The 18,409-nt window shown below is 34.3% G+C and overlaps 1 protein-coding gene across 1 annotated transcript; it reads left to right on the plus strand.

Annotated features, from left to right (window-relative positions):
* Positions 1 to 3,208: 3,208 nt before the first annotated feature.
* On the plus strand, positions 3,209 to 17,174 carry stat1b (signal transducer and activator of transcription 1b). The gene is made up of 23 exons (XM_051118647.1): positions 3,209 to 3,343; positions 4,846 to 4,973; positions 5,077 to 5,221; positions 5,330 to 5,425; positions 5,502 to 5,591; positions 5,685 to 5,763; positions 5,901 to 5,995; positions 7,319 to 7,470; positions 7,744 to 7,902; positions 8,086 to 8,178; positions 8,272 to 8,331; positions 8,417 to 8,446; positions 10,568 to 10,658; positions 10,747 to 10,785; positions 10,874 to 10,957; positions 11,059 to 11,157; positions 11,243 to 11,378; positions 11,470 to 11,525; positions 11,777 to 11,871; positions 15,262 to 15,401; positions 15,511 to 15,699; positions 16,060 to 16,141; positions 16,231 to 17,174. Exons 2-23 carry the CDS (start codon positions 4,846 to 4,848, stop codon positions 16,256 to 16,258), a joined length of 2,166 nt encoding a protein of 721 aa, XP_050974604.1. The 5' UTR covers positions 3,209 to 3,343; the 3' UTR covers positions 16,259 to 17,174.
* The last annotated feature ends 1,235 nt before the right edge of the window (positions 17,175 to 18,409 follow it).

An 18,409-nucleotide genomic window follows, 5' to 3' on the forward strand; every position in this document is an offset into this window, starting at 1 on the left:
GTTAATTAAATATCTATTTTACCTGTCTGAAAGCAAATAAGACATAAGACATGCAAAATATGACGTTAAGTCTTCTGTATTTCTGCAACTAAATAGGCTAACAATTTGACATCTATTTCATTCCCTTTGGTTTGGCATGCTGCTGCGGAGAAAAAAAAGCTGATGTCTATCAAAATGTCATCAAACAAAAGTGTTTACAGGACTATGAATCATACGCTCATAAGTTGAGTTTCGTTTCTGTAATAGTCTAGACAATACCACAGAATACCTTTTTTCCCTGTCCCTGTCATACTGTCTTTATATATTGAATAAAATATCAAAATTACAGTTTAAAAGGTAGAAATCACATTAGTTTTTATCTCAAAATAATAAAGCGATAGTTCACCCAAAAATGAAACTGATGACAATGAAAATGTACTCATCCTCATTTTGTTTCAAACCTCCTTGAGTTTCTTTCTGTTGAACACAAAAGGGGATATTTTAAACCAAACAGCTGACGGTAGCCATTGAGTTCCATTTTTTTTTGAGTATTTTTTTTTTCAGTGGTTAGCTGGCTACCCACAGTTTTCAAAATTTTTTGCGCAACACGAGAAAGAAACACACCATTTTGGAACGACATGAGGGTGAGTAAACGATGACTGAATTTCATTTCGGGTGAACTATCACTTAATGGGTTAATTTTTAACAATTTCATTACTGTAATTTTTGCCATGTCCATGAATGCTACACAATGTCCTTTAAAAGGGGTCATCGGATGCTAAGTTCACTTTTACATGTTGTTTGAACATTAATGTGTGTTGGCAGTGTATGTACACATCTTCCCCTTTAATGATAAAATGAATCTGTAAAAATAATATTCCCTTTTTCAAATCGAGCCATTCTCAGATGGCTGTCGGTGTGGCGTCACATCGACAGAGGCCGCTCCCACAATAGTTGATCAGATCAGCTGTAACAGTCCAACCTCTTTGTTTTGATGCCGGAGCAGGGCTGTAAGTTAGACAAGAATATCTCTGATTGAGCGATTGAGGTGTTGTGTTGCTGGATGTAATAATGAACATAGAGGTCGTCATTTACTCCCGATATCTGAGCCACTGAAGATGCAGTGGATTACTTTTGTTTGTGAAGGGAATGCGCCTCCCGATCTACATATATCTGTCTATGTTTGCACGAATCCATTCCATTCATGATCAAGCTTCACTTACAGCAGAAGTGTGTATAAGGGTTTTTTTATGAATATTTGCGATCGCCTTTCCTAAAAATGTGCTAATTAGCAAGTTTAGCGGCTAAATGCGGCTAAAGTAAACAGGCTCGTCTCTCCACAGAGAGAAAAGAGGGGCGGGGCGAGCAGAGCTCATTTGCATTTAAGCAGCCTCGACCAGAATGAGATGATTTTTGCAGAGCTCATTTTGACAAGGTAAAAGGGTGTTGTTTTACACAACCATTGAGAATTTTTAACCAAAGTATATTATAGATTTTTTATTAAGACCCTAAAGAATCATATCAACTTGTGGAAAATGGGCATCCGATGACCCCTTTAAAAAAAAGAAAAAAAATGCCATTTATCCAGAACTATTCTGCGTAATCAATCAGCCATATTCACGGCACTGAATGTAAACAATGAAACTGAACCGATCAAAACTTGCATATTTTGCTGTTTATTGCTGCTGAAAAATGGTCAGTTATTGTCATGTTTTAGGCTGTACTAATCGATCAAACCAGGAAAAACATTTAGTGTACTACAGACTGCCAAAAGTTAGAACAAATCAAGGAGAAGAGCAAAAAACTGTCTGAGGAACAAAAGGCGTTTGTGGTTAGCCAAACTGAACCAGGATTTCCAGAGCAAGAATTTTGACAACATTCCTGTTTGTTCAGTCAGGTAGGTGAAATATTAGGCTAATATCTTAATACTGATTGTATGTATCTTTACCACCTATTAACTTAGTCTTACCACCTATTAACTTAGTTTTGTCAAAATATTGCACACTTTCCTGCTTACTAAGTCCATCTCTATATGATTTAGCAGCTTCTGCATGTTTTTTCTGTGGCTTAGACAGCATAAATTAGTAGAACAACATATTCAGTACTAGTACATTAACCATGCAATTCATGCTGTTGTTTACATCCGAGTATCTTCAGTATGGCCGCATATCCAGGTAACTGACAAAAAACCGTGACGCAAGTGCAAACCCCCTTCTGGGTTGTATTTCATATCGCTTTAACTCACTTGTTTATTTTATAGCAAGTCTTTTTTTTAACTTGGGGGATTTGTTGCAATCTGGCCCAGTTTCTAAATGACATACTTTTTGAGGAAGTGACATCATTTTCTTGGTTAAACAACAGTATAAACATTATATTCGCAAAGGGTTTTGTGATGGTATCTAAATCTGCATCTTCCTTTCTTCTTCCTTATGTGTTGTTTTTATTTTTTTTATTATTATCAATATTTAACCCAATTTTCATTATCATACTGGTATAGTTTGTTATTTCAAATAATCAAATTGTTAAAAAAAAAGTGGTATACCAATTCCACTTATTTAAATTTCAACACAAACATTTATTTATTCAAAGTTTTTAGAACTAGAACTAGAATGACTCGTATTTCATATTAAGAAACTAAACAAGCGTCGTATAAGTTTCTATCCGTCTGTGCCTCATTTTAAACAAAGCACATAACGACATATCCTTAAAATATCCAGTAGCTCGTAGTAAAATAATAGGGAATTGACGTAAATCCTAGTTTCGTTTCTCAGTTTCATTCCTGCGCTTTAACTCTCGCTTTCTCAGAAAACGCGTGCTTCCCTGCTGGCTGTGCCTTGAGTTTCACAACCCCCCCGCCCACACCAGAGTTGTGTCAGCATAAAATATATCAAATATAGTATTCATAAACAAGAGGTGTCTATTTATTTGTCTTTCAACAAAGAAACAACCGTTGCTTATTAGTTTACTATGAAGGGCTTTTATTAATTTGATACTATTCTAGCTCCTCGCTAAGTTTCTGTTTTCACATCAGTTCCTATTCTGTATTCGGCGTGTCAGTAAAGGGAGGGCTGCACTTGCCGAGAACAGCCATTACCCAAAAGGGGCGCGACTTAGCGTACGCACTGGAAAATGATTGGTTATAATCGCTGATGTATTTGCATATGGTAATTAGAGCAATCTGATTGGTTTACAGTGCCGGTGGGGGCTGTAACCTGCGTAAACATTTCATATTTTACCATGATGGGGTCAGTGAAGAGAATATAAATGTGAAGCAGATAGACGGATACTGTTTACTTACTTGTATCTTGTGTCTCTACCTGAGATATACTGCTTTTGTGCCTTGACCCACCTTCTATGTTGAAAGGTAATTTTCTGCTATGTTATCTGGCGTTTTATCAATTCTTTTTGTAAAAGGGAAAACTGACGAATGTAATGGAATGACATGTAAAGCATATTGCTCTGTTTATAATGTATAGAATACATAGTATACAATTGTTCATTTTTCACAGACAGCTTTAAAAAGAATGGATGTGTTAAATATGGATTGCATAGAATAGAAGCATTTAATCAATGTGTAAAATAATATTTTGCTCTGACATAAGGTGCGATCATACTTACTACACTTAATTCTATACATATGCGAATGCGGGTAAACGGAAACGCAAGTTTATGCAAAGTTTCTCATTTCACTGCGCTTAAGTTCAAGATGGACCTGAAGAAAGAATCGGTGCGAATTTTTAAGGGTTTGATGACCCTCATATATGTGCATACAAAATTGTCTCTTTAAGAGGTAAATTTATAAACAGCTGTCTGAAATCTAGTGTGACTGTGGGCAAAATATGTGCACGGCATCAATACTCTAATATTATTTAATTATGAACCATGTTTTAGTAAAATATTACAATTCTTCTTTTTTTGTATTTTTGTAGTGTGCTCAATTATTAAATATACACTTGTGCTTTTTATAACACATTATTATACACTAGTCAAAAGATGTTTAATGTGTTTTAAAGTCTTTTTTGCTCACCTGCATTTATTTGATCCAAAGTATAGAAAAACAGAAAAAAATGTGAAATAATTTTACTATATAAAATAACTGCTTTCTATTTGAATATATTTTAAAATGTAATTTATTCCTGTGATTTCAAAGCTGAATTTTTAGCATCATTACTGCAGTCACACGATCCTTCAGAAATCATTCTAATATTCTGATTTGTATTCTCAGAAAACATTATTACGTTGAAAAACGGCTGAGTAAAATTTGTTAAGGTTTCTTCGATGAATAAAAAGTTCATAAGAACAGCATTTATCTTAATTAGAATTTTTTTTGTAACAATATAAATGTCTTTATAATCACTTTTGATCAATTTAAAGCATCCTTGCAAAAGAAAAGTATTAATTTCTAGAATTTCTTTCCAAAAAAAATCTTTCGATTCATTAAATATTGATAATAATAATAATAAATGTTTCTTGAATAGTAAATCAGCATATTAGAATGATTTCTGAAGGATCATGTGACACTGAAGACTGGGGAAATGATGCTGAAAATTTAGCTTTGATCACAGGAATAAATTACGTTTTAAAATATATTCAAAGAACATTTATTTTAAACAGTAAAATATTTCACAATATTACTGCTTTTGTTGTACTTTGGATCAAATAAATGATGAGCAGAAGGGAATTCTTTAAAAAACATTACTGTTCAAACATTTTTGACTGGTAATCTAACTATTATTATTGCCTTAGTGCCATATGTGCAAACACAACTGCACATAAAACAAGGTGTTAGATGATGTCAAAACGTACAGGATGTTGCACCTAAACTCTCTTCGGTATTTCATAGGAGATTGTGTTTTATGTCTTTAGATGTCACTCTGGAGCCAGCTGCAGCTGCTGGACTCTCTGTATTTAGAGCAGGTAGACCAGCTTTACGATGAGGCTTTTCCAATGGAAATCCGACAGTATCTCAGTCAGTGGATTGAGAGTCATGACTGGTGAGATTTATTTTAAAACTATCCAGTTGCTCTTTTGAATTTATGCATCATGAATTGCTGCAATCGTCACATCTTATTATTAACATATTATTGTTGGTTGCAGGGAATCCGTTGCAAGTAACGTGTCTTTGGCAACCCTGCGCTTCCATGAACTCTTGAACCAACTGGATGAGCACTACAGCCGTCTCGGCCTAGGGAACAACTTTCTTTTACAGCATAACATACGCAAAATCAAGCGCAACCTACAGGTGCAATTTTTTACAGTGTTTTTCTAACAATATTACATTCAATATACATTTATGCACTTGATTTCATTATTCTAAAATAAGCTAATAAAGATAATCATCTCCCATTAGGAGCACTTCCAGGAGGATCCTGTTCACATGGCTATGATCATAGCTAGCACTCTGAACGAAGAGAGAAAGATACTGCAAGCTGCACTTAGTTCTCAAGTAAGGCTTTTATTCTTGCATCACAGCTGTCATTTCAGCTGCACATGTGTTTATCATTCATCAATTTTGCCTTTAGGCTACAGGTGGCTCATCAACGGGGAGTATCACGATGGAACAGCAAAATGTGTTGGGCAATAAAGTCAACAATTTGAAAACGACTGTGCAGGTAAATCATCTCAGTGAAATAATGATGAGGAACCCTACAAGTAGCTACAATGTTTCAAACAGCTGCGATTTTGGAATATTTCTTTGCTTCTAGGAAATAGAACAGAATATTCAGGTTCTGGAGGATGTGCAAGATGAGTACGACTTCAAGAGAAACACCCTGCAAAGTCGAGGTAACACAAGATAACATTTTTAGCATTTTGCTGCGGGTATTAACTCAGTTAAATCTATGTTGTGGTCTAAATGAACATAAATGGTGTGCATTTACATGAATGAGAAATGGTATGGATTTGTTTTTTTACATTTTCAGTGGAACACGAAATGAACGGCCAGATAACAAAAGAGATCCAGCAGGAGGAAATGGCAATTAAACAAATGTTTGTTGGGCTGAGTATGAAAAGACAGGTATGTCAAGATTTCACTAATGCACCTCTACACAGAGCTGCAAGGAATATTCACATCTATCCACCTTTTTTGGTAATGTGTGAGACTTTTGGTTCATAAGCCGCTGTAGGGAAATTAGAGATGAATAACGCAGTGCAGTAAACAGTAAAACTGTTTGCACTACAAACCATTGTGTTCATAATTAAAGGAGACGTCCACTTCCAGAACAATTTACAGATAATGTACTCACCCCCTTGACATCCAAGATGTTCATGTCTTCAGCTGTATAAGAAATTGTGTTTTTTGACTGATATGGTGCCCCAAGTTTGAACTTCCAAAATACAGTTTAAATGTGGCTTCAAACGATCCCAAATGCTGTTATAAATGATCCCAGCCGAGGAAGAAGGGTCTTATCTAGCGAAACAATCAGTTATTTTCATAAAAAAATACAATTTAAATACTTTTTAATCTGGAACGCTTGTCTTGCTCTGCCTAAACTCTGTGTATTCTGGCTCAAGACAGTTAGGGTATGTCGAAAAACATATTTTCTCCCTCAACTTAAAAAATCATTTCAAAAACTGCATTTTGGAAGTTCAAACTTGGGGCACCATAGCAGTCCATTATATGGAGAAAAATGCTGAAATGTTTTCAATATGGTAAAACACACCAGCTTGCAATATCAAGCTGCAAAAAAGCTGTTACTGCACAGCTAAAAGTAGCTGGACGTGGATGAGACTGGAAGCCAGATCAATAAAATTTACAAATGACTGCACCCACTCTTACGGGAAAAAATAAGGTGGATAGGAGTGTGCTTAAAGAACTTGCAATAGTCTTTTCCTTTCTATTGTGACGTTAATATAAGCCTGCAGTGTTAGCAAAAAAAGCATAACACGAGACCAAAGGCCAGTTATGCTGAATAAACTGCATTTGTGGGAGAACAGCTTATCAAACAGCTAATCTTTAACACGTTTGACATGAAACTTTCATTTTGGATTGATCTCTGTTTTTAGAGTTTACACCAATTAAAATACTGTTTTATAAGAGAAGTCACAAAATTTGCAACAGATAGGACGCAGTTCATGGTATCACCATTTTTATGGTATCTGCAAAAAGTGACAACTCTGACAGAATTGACTTCAAGGCTATAAAGTAATTGACTATCAAGTTGGCTGTTATGCTTTCTCATATGGTAGATCCGCGGACTTTGGTATCTCAATAAAAAGACCATCTCTTGTTTCTCAAACACGAACAGATGTAGGCGGGACTTGATTTTGTCCATCAGGTATTGATTGAATCAATTTAGTGTTGCAGATTTTCTTAAATACAGCATGTATGTGTGCGCAGTTGGTGATAAAAGACATCGCTAATGCACTGACTCTAGCGGAGCAGATCCAGCTCACACTCATATCAGATGAGTTACCTGAGTGGAAGAAGAGACAGCAGATGGCTTGCATCGGTGGGCCACCGAATGCCTGTCTGGACCAATTGCAGAGCTGGTGAGAACCTCTAGGGGGTGCCTCAAATGACCTGTAATGCAACTGAAGACAAAGCAATAACAAAATAAAATAAAGATTTCATATTTGATATATAATTTTTTTTTTTTTAATTTTATTAAAATTTATATTATTTAATTATAAAGAAATTACAAGTTGTTCCAAAAGGCTATTAATATAGTATTTCCATATCCTACATAGTCTCAAGCTGTCCGTTTGTTTGTTTTAGTGCTGTCCATTATTTTAGAACTAGCTAATACATGAATTACACTCCAGGTTCACGGTGGTGGCGGAGTGTCTGCAGCAGATCCGTCAGCAGCTGAAGAAAGTTCAAGAATTGGTGCAGAAATTCACCTACAACAACGACCCCCTCACTCTGGGCAAGAGCCAGCTGGATGAGCAGGCTCTTTCACTCTTCAGAAACATTATATTAAAGTGAGACATGACACTCTTCTGTGTCTTTATATGTAGAGCGCAAGTTGTAGATAGAGAAACACTTGGTTAGGATTTGTGGCCTTAAAGGTTCACAGGGGAATTTGAATAGTTTTTGTGGTGTGCGTCACTTCTGAGAGATTGTAGTCTTGAACAGGATGGCAGCGGTTGTGTTGTGTCTTTCAGTTCTCTTGTGGTGGAGAGACAGCCTTGTATGCCTACACATCCTCAGAGACCCTTGGTGATAAAAACAGGAGTTCAATTCACAGTCAAGATCAGGTGGGTGTGTGAAGTCACCGTCAATAACAGTAATGTCACTTATTTTAATTGCTGATGTGTATCTAAAATACCATCCGTTTTATTATTTTGAAGATCACTAGTTAAACTCCCTGAACTGAACTGTCAGCTCAAAATAAAAGTCTCTATTGACAAGTAAGTCAAATTTCTCTATCTGCTTGTCTATCTGCCAGAGTCTATCTATCTGTACTCATACAGTATATTTGTTTTTCTCCTGTAGAGATTTAACAGAGAAAGACACAGTAAAAGGGTATGTAACGTAAATGTTATTTATTAGTATAATGTGATGTTTTGAATGAGTCAATGCATAGTTGAAGTCAAAAGTTTACATACACATTGCAGAACCTGCAAAATGTTATTTATTCTACTAGAATTAGAGGGATCATACAAAATGCATGTGTACTGACCTGAATAAGATATTTCACATGAAAGACGTTTACATATAGTCCACAAGAGAAAATAACAGCTGTTTTCTCTCTTTTTTTTTAGTGATAGTTGTTCATGAATTCCTTGTTTGTCCTGAACAGTTAAACTTCTCAATTTTCAGAAAAATTCTTTAGGTCCCGCAAATTTTTTGTGTATTTGAACCCTTTCCAACAATGTATGATTTTGAGATCCATCTTTTCACACTGAGGACAACTGAGGGACTCAAATGCAACTATTACAGAAGGTTCAAACGCTCACTGATGCTTCAGAAAGAAAAAGGATGCATTAAGAGCCAGGGGTGTAAACTTTTGAATGGAATGAGAATGTGATGGAAACTTTCTGAATTTGAAGATCAGGGTAAATTGAACTTATCTTGTCTTCTAGGAAACATGTAAGTATCTTCTGTAGCTTCTGAAGGGCAGTACTAAATGGAAAAAGTTTGATATTTAGACAAAAGAAAAATGTACACATCCTCATTCCATTCAAAAGTTTACACCCCTGGCTCTTAATGCATCCTTTTTTCTTCTAAAGTGAGCATTTTAACCTTCTGTAATAGTTGCATATGAGTCCCTCAGTTGTCCTCAGTGTGAACAGATGGATCTCAAAATCACACAGTCTTTGAAAGGTTTAAATACACAAAAATGCTTGAAAACCAAAGCCTTGAAAGATTTTTGTAAAGAACAGCTGACAGTTAACTGTTCAGGAGAAATAAGGGACTCAAGAACAACTACCACGCAAAAAATAAAATAAAAAAATTATATATATATATATATATACATATATATATATATATATATATATATGTATATATATATACACTACCGTTCAAAAGTTTGGGGTCAGTAAGACTTGTAATAGTCTTTAAAGAAGTCTCTTATGCTCATCAAGGCTGCATTTATTTGATTAAAAATATAGAAAAAAACAGTAATATTGCAAAATGTTTTTACAATATAAAATAATGTTTTTTATTTTAACATACTTTAAAAAAGAATTTATTCCTGTGATGAAAAGCTGAATTTTTATCAGCTGTTACTCCAGTCTTAAGTGTCACATGATCCTTCAGAAATCATTCTAATATGCGGATTTATTATTAGAATGATCAATGTTGGATAATATCAACAGTTGTGCTGCCAAATATTTTTTGGAACCTGTGATTTTTTTTTTCAGGATTCTTTCATGAATAACAAGTTTAAAAAGTACAGTGTTTATTCAAAATATAAATATTTTATAACAATGTAAATTATTTATTATTAACTTTTAATAAACTTTTAATTATTAACTTAATACATCCTTGGTGAATAAAAGTATTAATTTCTTAAAAAAAAAAAAGAAACAATAAAAATGTACTGACCCCAAACTTTTGAACGGTAGTGTATATACACACACAGCTGTGGATCATTCAGGTAACGACGCATTATTAATAATCAAGTGTATGTAAACTTTTGAACAGGGTGATTTTTTGTAAAAATTTAACCATTATTTTCTCTTGTGGGCTATATGTAAACATCTTTTATGTGAAATACCTTATTTACGTCAGTATTAAAAATAACATGCATTTTGTATGATCCCTCTTATTTTGCTAAAATAATTAACATTTTGCAGATTCTGCAAGGTGTATGTAAACTTTTGACGTCAACTGTATTTAGATACATAGCAAGTACAAGTTACCACATTTAATAGCCTGTGGTCCAGTCAACAACCACAAAAATGTCTGCATTTGACAAATGTCCAAACCTGCAGCTGTATTACTGTACAGTAACACAATGATCATTATAATAATCAGAAGATATTGAGCTTGAAATGCATAATGAAAACTCTAATTATTAAATAATTCTTTATTGTTTTGATTTAAGTATTTTAACAATTTATGCATCAACATGCTAAGCAGTTTTACGCATGCTACCAAAGTTAAAATAATCTAAATGTCTGTTTTTTGGTGTCTTAGATGTAGGAAATTCAACATTTTAGGAACGTTTTCTAAAATTATGAACTTAGAGGAATCCAGTGGATGTCTAGCAGCTGAATTTCGTCATTTGGTAAGATGTGAAAAACAAACAGATATTCTTCCACATAATAAATATAATGTCTAATTGAGAATTTATTGTTGATTTTTCCTTACCGCAGCAATTGAAAGAGATGAAATGCAACAACAGAACCAATGAGGTAGGCCAAAACCATACAGTGATGTCAAATAAAACTGAAGGACTAAAACTAAAGGAATTGCTGATGTTTTTTCTTCTTTTATTTACAGGCTCCTCTCATCATTTCTGAGGAGCTGCATATACTTAACTTTGAAACGGAACTCATTCAGCCAGAACTGTGTGTTGATTTATCGGTAAAGTACTCTGAAATGTAGCTACTGTACCAGTTGTGAAATACTGGAGATAAACTGGAGATCAGACCAGTAATTCTAACCGGACCTGTTTTATTTAACAGATCACATCTCTTCCTATTGTGGTGATCTCCCACGTGAATCAGTTACCTAGCGCTTGGGGCTCCATTTTATGGTACAACATGTGCTGCAGTGAACCCCACGTATGGCCATTTCCCATTATTAATGTTTTTGCTCTCAATTGAGGTTTCCCTTCTGACTAGTTCTGTCCATCTCACCCTCTCTCAGAATCTGACGTTCTTCTTAAATCCGCCACCAGTGAAATGGGGGCAGTTTTCGAAGATCTTAAGCTGGCAGTTTTCTTCTGTGACTAAACGAGCGCTAAACTCTGAGCAGCTGACAACACTAGCTGACAAACTTCTTGGTGAGTTTATTCAAACTTTTTTGAAATAGGAGTAAATGCTAATAGTTACAATATATAGCACTTTTTAAAAAGATTTTGTATCTCTTTTCAGGTCCTGAAGCCCAAGGCGACCATGAAGGACTCATCAACTGGAATACATTTTGTAAGGTGAGTTAAAGAAAAGTGCTAAAACAAAGACAGGAAAACTGCTTTCACTTTCCTTAACCAACATCGCTCTTGTTTGTTCCTGTGCTTGTCACCACATGATTTACTGCTAAAACAAAACTTAGCGAGACTGTGGAAAAACCTGATACCATAGAGAACAGCTGGGCTTTTAGATCTTGAAACTAACTGAATATCTTTTGCATTATTTTCATTATAATTGTTATAAAGTAAATAACTTGTTTGTTTTCACCTAGATGTCTCCTAATGAGAGGGGTGTACCATTCTGGCTGTGGATAGATGGAATTTTAGACCTTATTAAAAGACACCTGCTCAACATCTGGAATGATGGGTAAGAGTTGTACCTCATAGATATATATCTGTCTGCTGTATATTAGAATCTGTTCCATTTTATATGTGCACAATCAGCCAATGGTTCTTTTTTTAAATACTAGAATTCTAAAAATGTTTACGTTTTTAAATTTTTAAATGAACAAATTAACCAATTGAAATTTTAAAGTCACCATGACATCACTGTTCACCCCATTTTCACTCATCTTTCTGGTCTTATTGTGTACAATTCATCAGTCTGCTTTATTCCAAAGAAAAAAAAAAGTTTTTCTAAAAAGGCACCTATTTTGCAGAATTCACTTTTGCATGTTGTTTGAGCGTAAACGTGTGTTGGCAGTTTGTGTACACAACCATCCTGTAATGATAAAAATCCACCCACTCACAAGCAGTGTCTCAGAACAAGCCGTTCACAGAATCCGTAAAAGCCCCGCCCACAACTTCTGATGGACACGTATTAGCAGAGCCCCCACCCTGAGTGACCCGCACACAATCCGCCATGTTTATCTTCATGCTAGAGCATTTAAAAGCTGCATTTAAGTAAGAAATGTTTTCTTATTACAGCTATAGAAGTTCTTCAAGCCAGAGCAGTGAGTGATTTTCTGTTTGTATTTATTGTTTGGGTCATATTAGCAGCGCTGACAGCAGTACAGGTACTTATAGGTATAGGTTAATACACAGATCTAATATAAACATGCAATTTATTTCCCTGCTGTTTATAAGATATGAAAGAGAACTTAGTTTAGTACTCACAAGCCACGTGACAGCCACTTTCCATGCGTTCGCTTTGGATGTGTGCGCTCAGAATACCCTATATCAGAAATTTAAACTGACCTGGCTTTAAAACGTGTGATTTCAGCGTGATAGATTAGGGATGGCTCGATAATTTTGTCTTCGGTACGATACCAGAATGATACTAAATAGATACCATAGGTAACAAATAACCAGCCTCAAAAGATAAATGAATTGAAAACAATTTAGTAAGTAATATTAACATACAAACATGTATTAGTTTATTTATCATTTATAACGAATTATTGACCTAAAACAATAAGTGCTGCAATATAGTTAGGTCAGCTTACCTAATGAATTTTAACAAAGTTTGCTTTACTGTAAAGTGTTATTCTAACAGTAAAAGTATTCAAAATCACATTATTATCTCTCTCTCTCTCTCTCTCTGATTGTTTTCAGATTTCAGACTCAGAGAAAGAAAAAGCATTAAATATAAATGTCTCTTACGCTATCTCAGCTGCTTTATATTAGCGGTCGCCGGCAGCGTTTCCAGGTTTTCACAATAAAACTTGCCCAACTGCTACTCAAAACTAGCCGAAACTAGCCCAGTCACGTTTTGAGGGGGGTAAAATACACGGTTTTTGGCGGGGTTCCTGTGGTAAAATTGGCATTCCAGGGGCTAAATATTACGTTATTGGGGTCACTTCAACCCGCGGACATGAAAAACAATCCGCGGCAACAGTGTTAAAGGGGTCATCGGATGCAAAGTTTATTTTTTCATGTTGTTTGAACATTAATGTGTGTTGGCAGTGCATGTACAAATCTACCCTATAATGATAAAAATCCATGCAGTGGTTTTTAATTAATATGTAAAAACAATATCCCCTTTTTCAAATCCAATTCTCAGATGCCTGTTGGTGTGGCGTCACACCAAAAGAGGCCACTCCCACGATAGTTGATTGACATGAGCACCTCACCTCAGACCCGCCCTAAAACAGTTGTAATAGTCCGAGTGCCATTGTTTCGATGCCGGAGCAGGGATGTAAATTAGATTTAGCAATTGAGGTGTTGTGTTGCTGGATGTAATAATGAACGTAGTGGTCGTCATACTCCCGACATGTGAGCCGCTGAAGATGCAGTGGATTACATTTCTTTGTGAAGGGAATCCAGATCTACATACATCCACCTGTGTTCGCGCGAATCATTTGTTATCCAGCTTCACTTACAGCAGAAGTGCGTATAATGTTTTTTTTTTATGAATCTTTGCGATCGCCTTTACTCATAACGTGGTAGTTAGGAAGTTTAGTGGCTAAACGCGGCTAAATGCGGCTAAAGTAAACAGGCTTGTCACTCCACAGAGAGAAGAGAGGGGTGGGGTGAGCAGAGCTTATTTGCATTTAAACGAACAACCCCTGAGAATGAGATGATTATTGCAGAGCTGATTTTGACAAGGTAAAAAGGGTGTTGTTTTACATAACCATTGAGAATTTTTAACCAAAGTATATTATAGACTTTTCATTAAGGCCCAAAAGAATCATACCAACTTGTGGAAAATGGGCATCCGATGACCCCTTTAAAGTAGCCCAATTCCACGGGAGAACTTCATTTTACTGATACTAAAATTAATATAGCAAAACTCTTGCTTCATTCAAATTCAATTCATATTTGATTGTTTGAAATGCAAGTGCAAATATCATGTGAACAAAGCTAAACTGGTTCTAGCATATCAAGCACATTTGAGCTTTCGTGCTTACTCTGTGCTTACTCTTACTCTTAGGTATGTGCGTTGATCAGTGGTGAATAAAATTTAATTAAAACTGAGTTTATGAATGATAAACTCACCTGTCAATCTCTACATTTATGTTAAAGATCAAGATGAGTAAATTACAAATGACAAATGCTGGGCAAGATTTGATGTGTTGCCTTCTGTGGCAACATGGTGGCAAAACATGATTTATAGCAAAGCTTTCATACAGGTGCAGTAAGGTCAGCTGTTCACCTTTATCATCTGTTTTGCCATAGTTCACTTCTACAGCAGCGTATAAAATACAGAACTGATCAAAATGATAGTATCGAACTGTTTAAAATAAAATACATACCAGTATTTTTCCAGTATATACCATACATCCCAATGATAAGACATGATAATTAAAACCAAACAGATGCTTTTTAGCAGAGAATCCATAATACGAGCTGTAAAAGCACAGCCCTATTCTGAAAAAGGGGGCAGTTCATTTGCGTTTAAAAAGACACGCACGAACACAGCGTGTTTCTGCTTCCACTTAAAATAGGCATTTTCAAAATGATATAATAAATGATTTGTGGGGTATTTTGAGCTGAAACTTCACAAGACACATTCTGGGGACACCTGAGACCTATGTTACATAATGTAAAAGAGGGCATAATAGGTGGCCTTTATATATGCTTTATAGATAAATAACCCTTACATATAACCCTTTGATATTTTTTTTTCTTTTGAAAATCTGATTTCACACAAAAATATGTAAGATACTGCTTCAAGTCAACTTTAACTAAAAACAACATAATAATACGCCAAAATCTCTAAATCTATTCCAAGTTATAGTATGTACTGCCACAAGCATATAAATTTGACATTTTTATCCAGTCCAATTTATCCATTTTTTCTCTCACATATATACAGGTATATTATAGGGTTTCTGAGTAAAGAGCGAGAGAAAGCTTTGCTGAGAGACAAACTCCCGGGCACTTTCCTTCTGCGCTTCAGTGAAACCTGTAGAGACGGAGGAATCACCATCACATGGGTGGAGTGTTCACAGGATGGTGTGTGCTGGTTTGAATTGGAGTATTTTAGCATTTATTTAATTATTTAAAAAAACGGCATCTCTCTGGCAGTCTTTAAATGTACGTGAATGACTGTCATCAAATACAGGTGAACCTAAGACGCATTCAGTGAAGCCCTACACTAAATCAGATCTTGCGTCCATTTCCTTGCCTAACGTCATCCGCGACTACACCCTCACTGCTGCAGAGAAGATTCCAGTCAATCCCCTCATCTACCTTTTCCCAGATATTCCAAAAGAGGAAGCCTTTGGTCGCTACTATACCAGCTCTTCTGATGGTAGATATCCTTTATTTAACCATCCACTCGTATGATGCAAATCTTAAGGGTACAACATCACCACATCACAAAATAAATACACTGTATGTATTGTAATATATTACAGGACATTTTCCTAAATGTATACAGTGTATGGTGATGTCATTGCGTTACATAACAAAATGTTGAACCAAGTGCCATTTATTTATGTCAAACCTTACAAATTTCTAATTTGTCATGGTAGAAAACTATTTGGGGATGTTGCTGTTGTAAAATGTTAGTGGAACTTGCTCAAAAACGTTTTAACAGTATGTTTGAGAGCATGTCTATGTGTATTGTTAATATCGACATGCCTTACTTTATTGATCTTTCGTCCCTCAGATACAGAAGAGATGGAGATAGACACACCTAGGTCATATATCAGGCCATATATTGGCAGACGCATGATTTCTGTGTCAAATGAGTAAGTTATTACTTTTCTTTTTTTCTACTACTTCATATATTTCTGTTACTGAAAAACAATATTCATGTCTTATTTATCTGTGTTTTTAGACCTTTTTCAAGACCCCATAAGTGTTAGAGGAAAAGTATATGAGGAAAGTTTCTCCACCAGTGCATCCAAATTTAATCCAGAGCTTTTTATGAAGGAAAACAAATCTTTTTTTAGAAGGATTGTATCTGGCACACAGATATCTGTTATGAATAATGGAAACAAATAGTGAGACCCAAATGATTTGTTTTTGCGTGGATTTTCTCTGTACTATATTAGTGGATCTACTACATTTATTTTCCACTTGTGTGAAGAAGAGGAGCCATTTTCTTCTGTCATGTTACAGAATACACTTAAAACAGTGTAATCCTGTTCTTTTTGTTATTTTGTTTGTTTGTTTTTATATAAAAAACATATGATAAAGAAACTTGCATGTTGCATGGATTTAAATTTTCTGTAGTCACTCAGATAAAGATACTGTTGTAATGGATATACAAATACTCTGAAAAGCTGTTTCTGTGAAGACATCTGTTGTGAAAAGGACATTCTTCTCCATCGTGTGAAGCTCTTATTTATTTTTGCACATTTACATACAATTGCCTTAATTGCACATGTACACAGACACCAGCCAGATATTGTCGGAAATAAGCGGAAATAAAACTCAACATACTTTCTACAGTCAGAGATATTGCTACATATCCAAGCCAGGTACAACAGATAGTGTTACATAATGTGAAGTACTAATAAAGACTATTAAATGTTTTGTGTTCATGTATTATACTCATGTATTTGTCTTTTTCATCCATCTTTTTCTCCCGATGGCAATCTTTATGAAGCTTAAAGATAAAGTATGCAAGTCTGGTGCTAAACAGATCTGAATATATAATGATTGTTTCCAAACATGTCAAAAGCCTGCATTTCTAATTCTTTGAGTGTTTTTACTACTTTATATTACTTTTGTATTTCATACTAATCCAAGATAAATAAATGAAATGACTGTATTGAACATCTGTAATATTTTTCCTATTAATTTTATCAGTTTAAATTCATGGGGACATGAAAATGTCCTGAGAAGGAGCAAAAATGATTTTATTTTATTTATTTATTATTTTTATTACTTCTTATTTTCAATATTGTTAACGAATTGATAATTACATTTCATAATCCACACACTGAATATTCATTTTTAAATGCAATGCATTTACAAGCTTAACTTTAAATGAAGAATTACTTAACACTTAAAATGTGCCAAATGAAAATTAATAATGGTTTGATAAATGGGAACACACAAATTGGTTGATATTACAATGAAAACAAATACTTACTATTTTTTTTATTATTATTAATGCATTTCACACTAATCCATGATAAATAAATCATGTGACTGCTTTCAGTATCTGTACTTTTTCCTATTAATTTTATCAATTTAAGGTCATGGGGACATTTTAAAAAGTCCTGAGAAGGAGCAAAAAAAACTTTATTTTATTTATTTAGTATTTATTATTATCATTTGTTATTTTCAATATTATTAATGTTTTGATAGTTACATTTTATAATCCATGCACTGAATATTCATTTTTAAATGCAATGCATTTACAAGCTTAACTTTAAATGGAGAATTACTTAACATTTAAAATGTCCAAAAGGAAAATTAATAATGGTTTGATAAATGGGAACACACAAATTGGTTGATATTACAATGAAAACAAATACTTAGTATTTTTTAAAATTATTTTTACATTTCACACTAATCCGTGGTAAATAAATCATGTGACTGCTTTCAGTATCTGTACTTTTTCCTATTAATTTTACCAATTTAAAGTCATGGGAACATTAAAAAACATCCTGAGAAGGAGCAAAAAACCCTTTATTTTGTTTTATTTATTTGGTATTTATTTTTATTATTTATTATTTTCAATATTATTAAAGATTTGATAATTACACTTCATAATCCATGCACTGAATATTTATTTTAAACGCAATGCATTTACAAGCTTAACTTTAAATGAAGAATTATTTAATACTTAAAATGTGCCAAATGAAAATTAATAATGGTTTGATAAATGGGAAGACACAAACTGGTTGATATTAAAAAGTACTTACTATACTTACAAATACTTACTATTTTTTTATTATTATTATTATTTTTGCATTTCACACTAATCCAAGATAAATAAATCATGTGACTGCGTTCAGTATCTGTAATTATTCATATTAATGTTTATCAGTTTAAAGTCATGG

This window comes from Labeo rohita, chromosome 9 (genome assembly GCF_022985175.1).
Source record: "Labeo rohita strain BAU-BD-2019 chromosome 9, IGBB_LRoh.1.0, whole genome shotgun sequence".
Classification (NCBI taxonomy): Eukaryota; Metazoa; Chordata; class Actinopteri; order Cypriniformes; family Cyprinidae; genus Labeo; species Labeo rohita.

Excerpts from the sequence above, each read along its gene's own strand:
- stat1b (XM_051118647.1), top strand. The coding sequence starts at position 4,846 with ATGTCACTCTGGAGCCAGCTGCAGCTGCTGGACTCTCTGTATTTAGAG. Across the intron at positions 5,222-5,329 it reads AAATCAAGCGCAACCTACAG|GAGCACTTCCAGGAGGATCC; the intron begins GTGCAATTTTTT and ends ATCTCCCATTAG. Across the intron at positions 11,379-11,469 it reads ACTAGCTGACAAACTTCTTG|GTCCTGAAGCCCAAGGCGAC; the intron begins GTGAGTTTATTC and ends ATCTCTTTTCAG.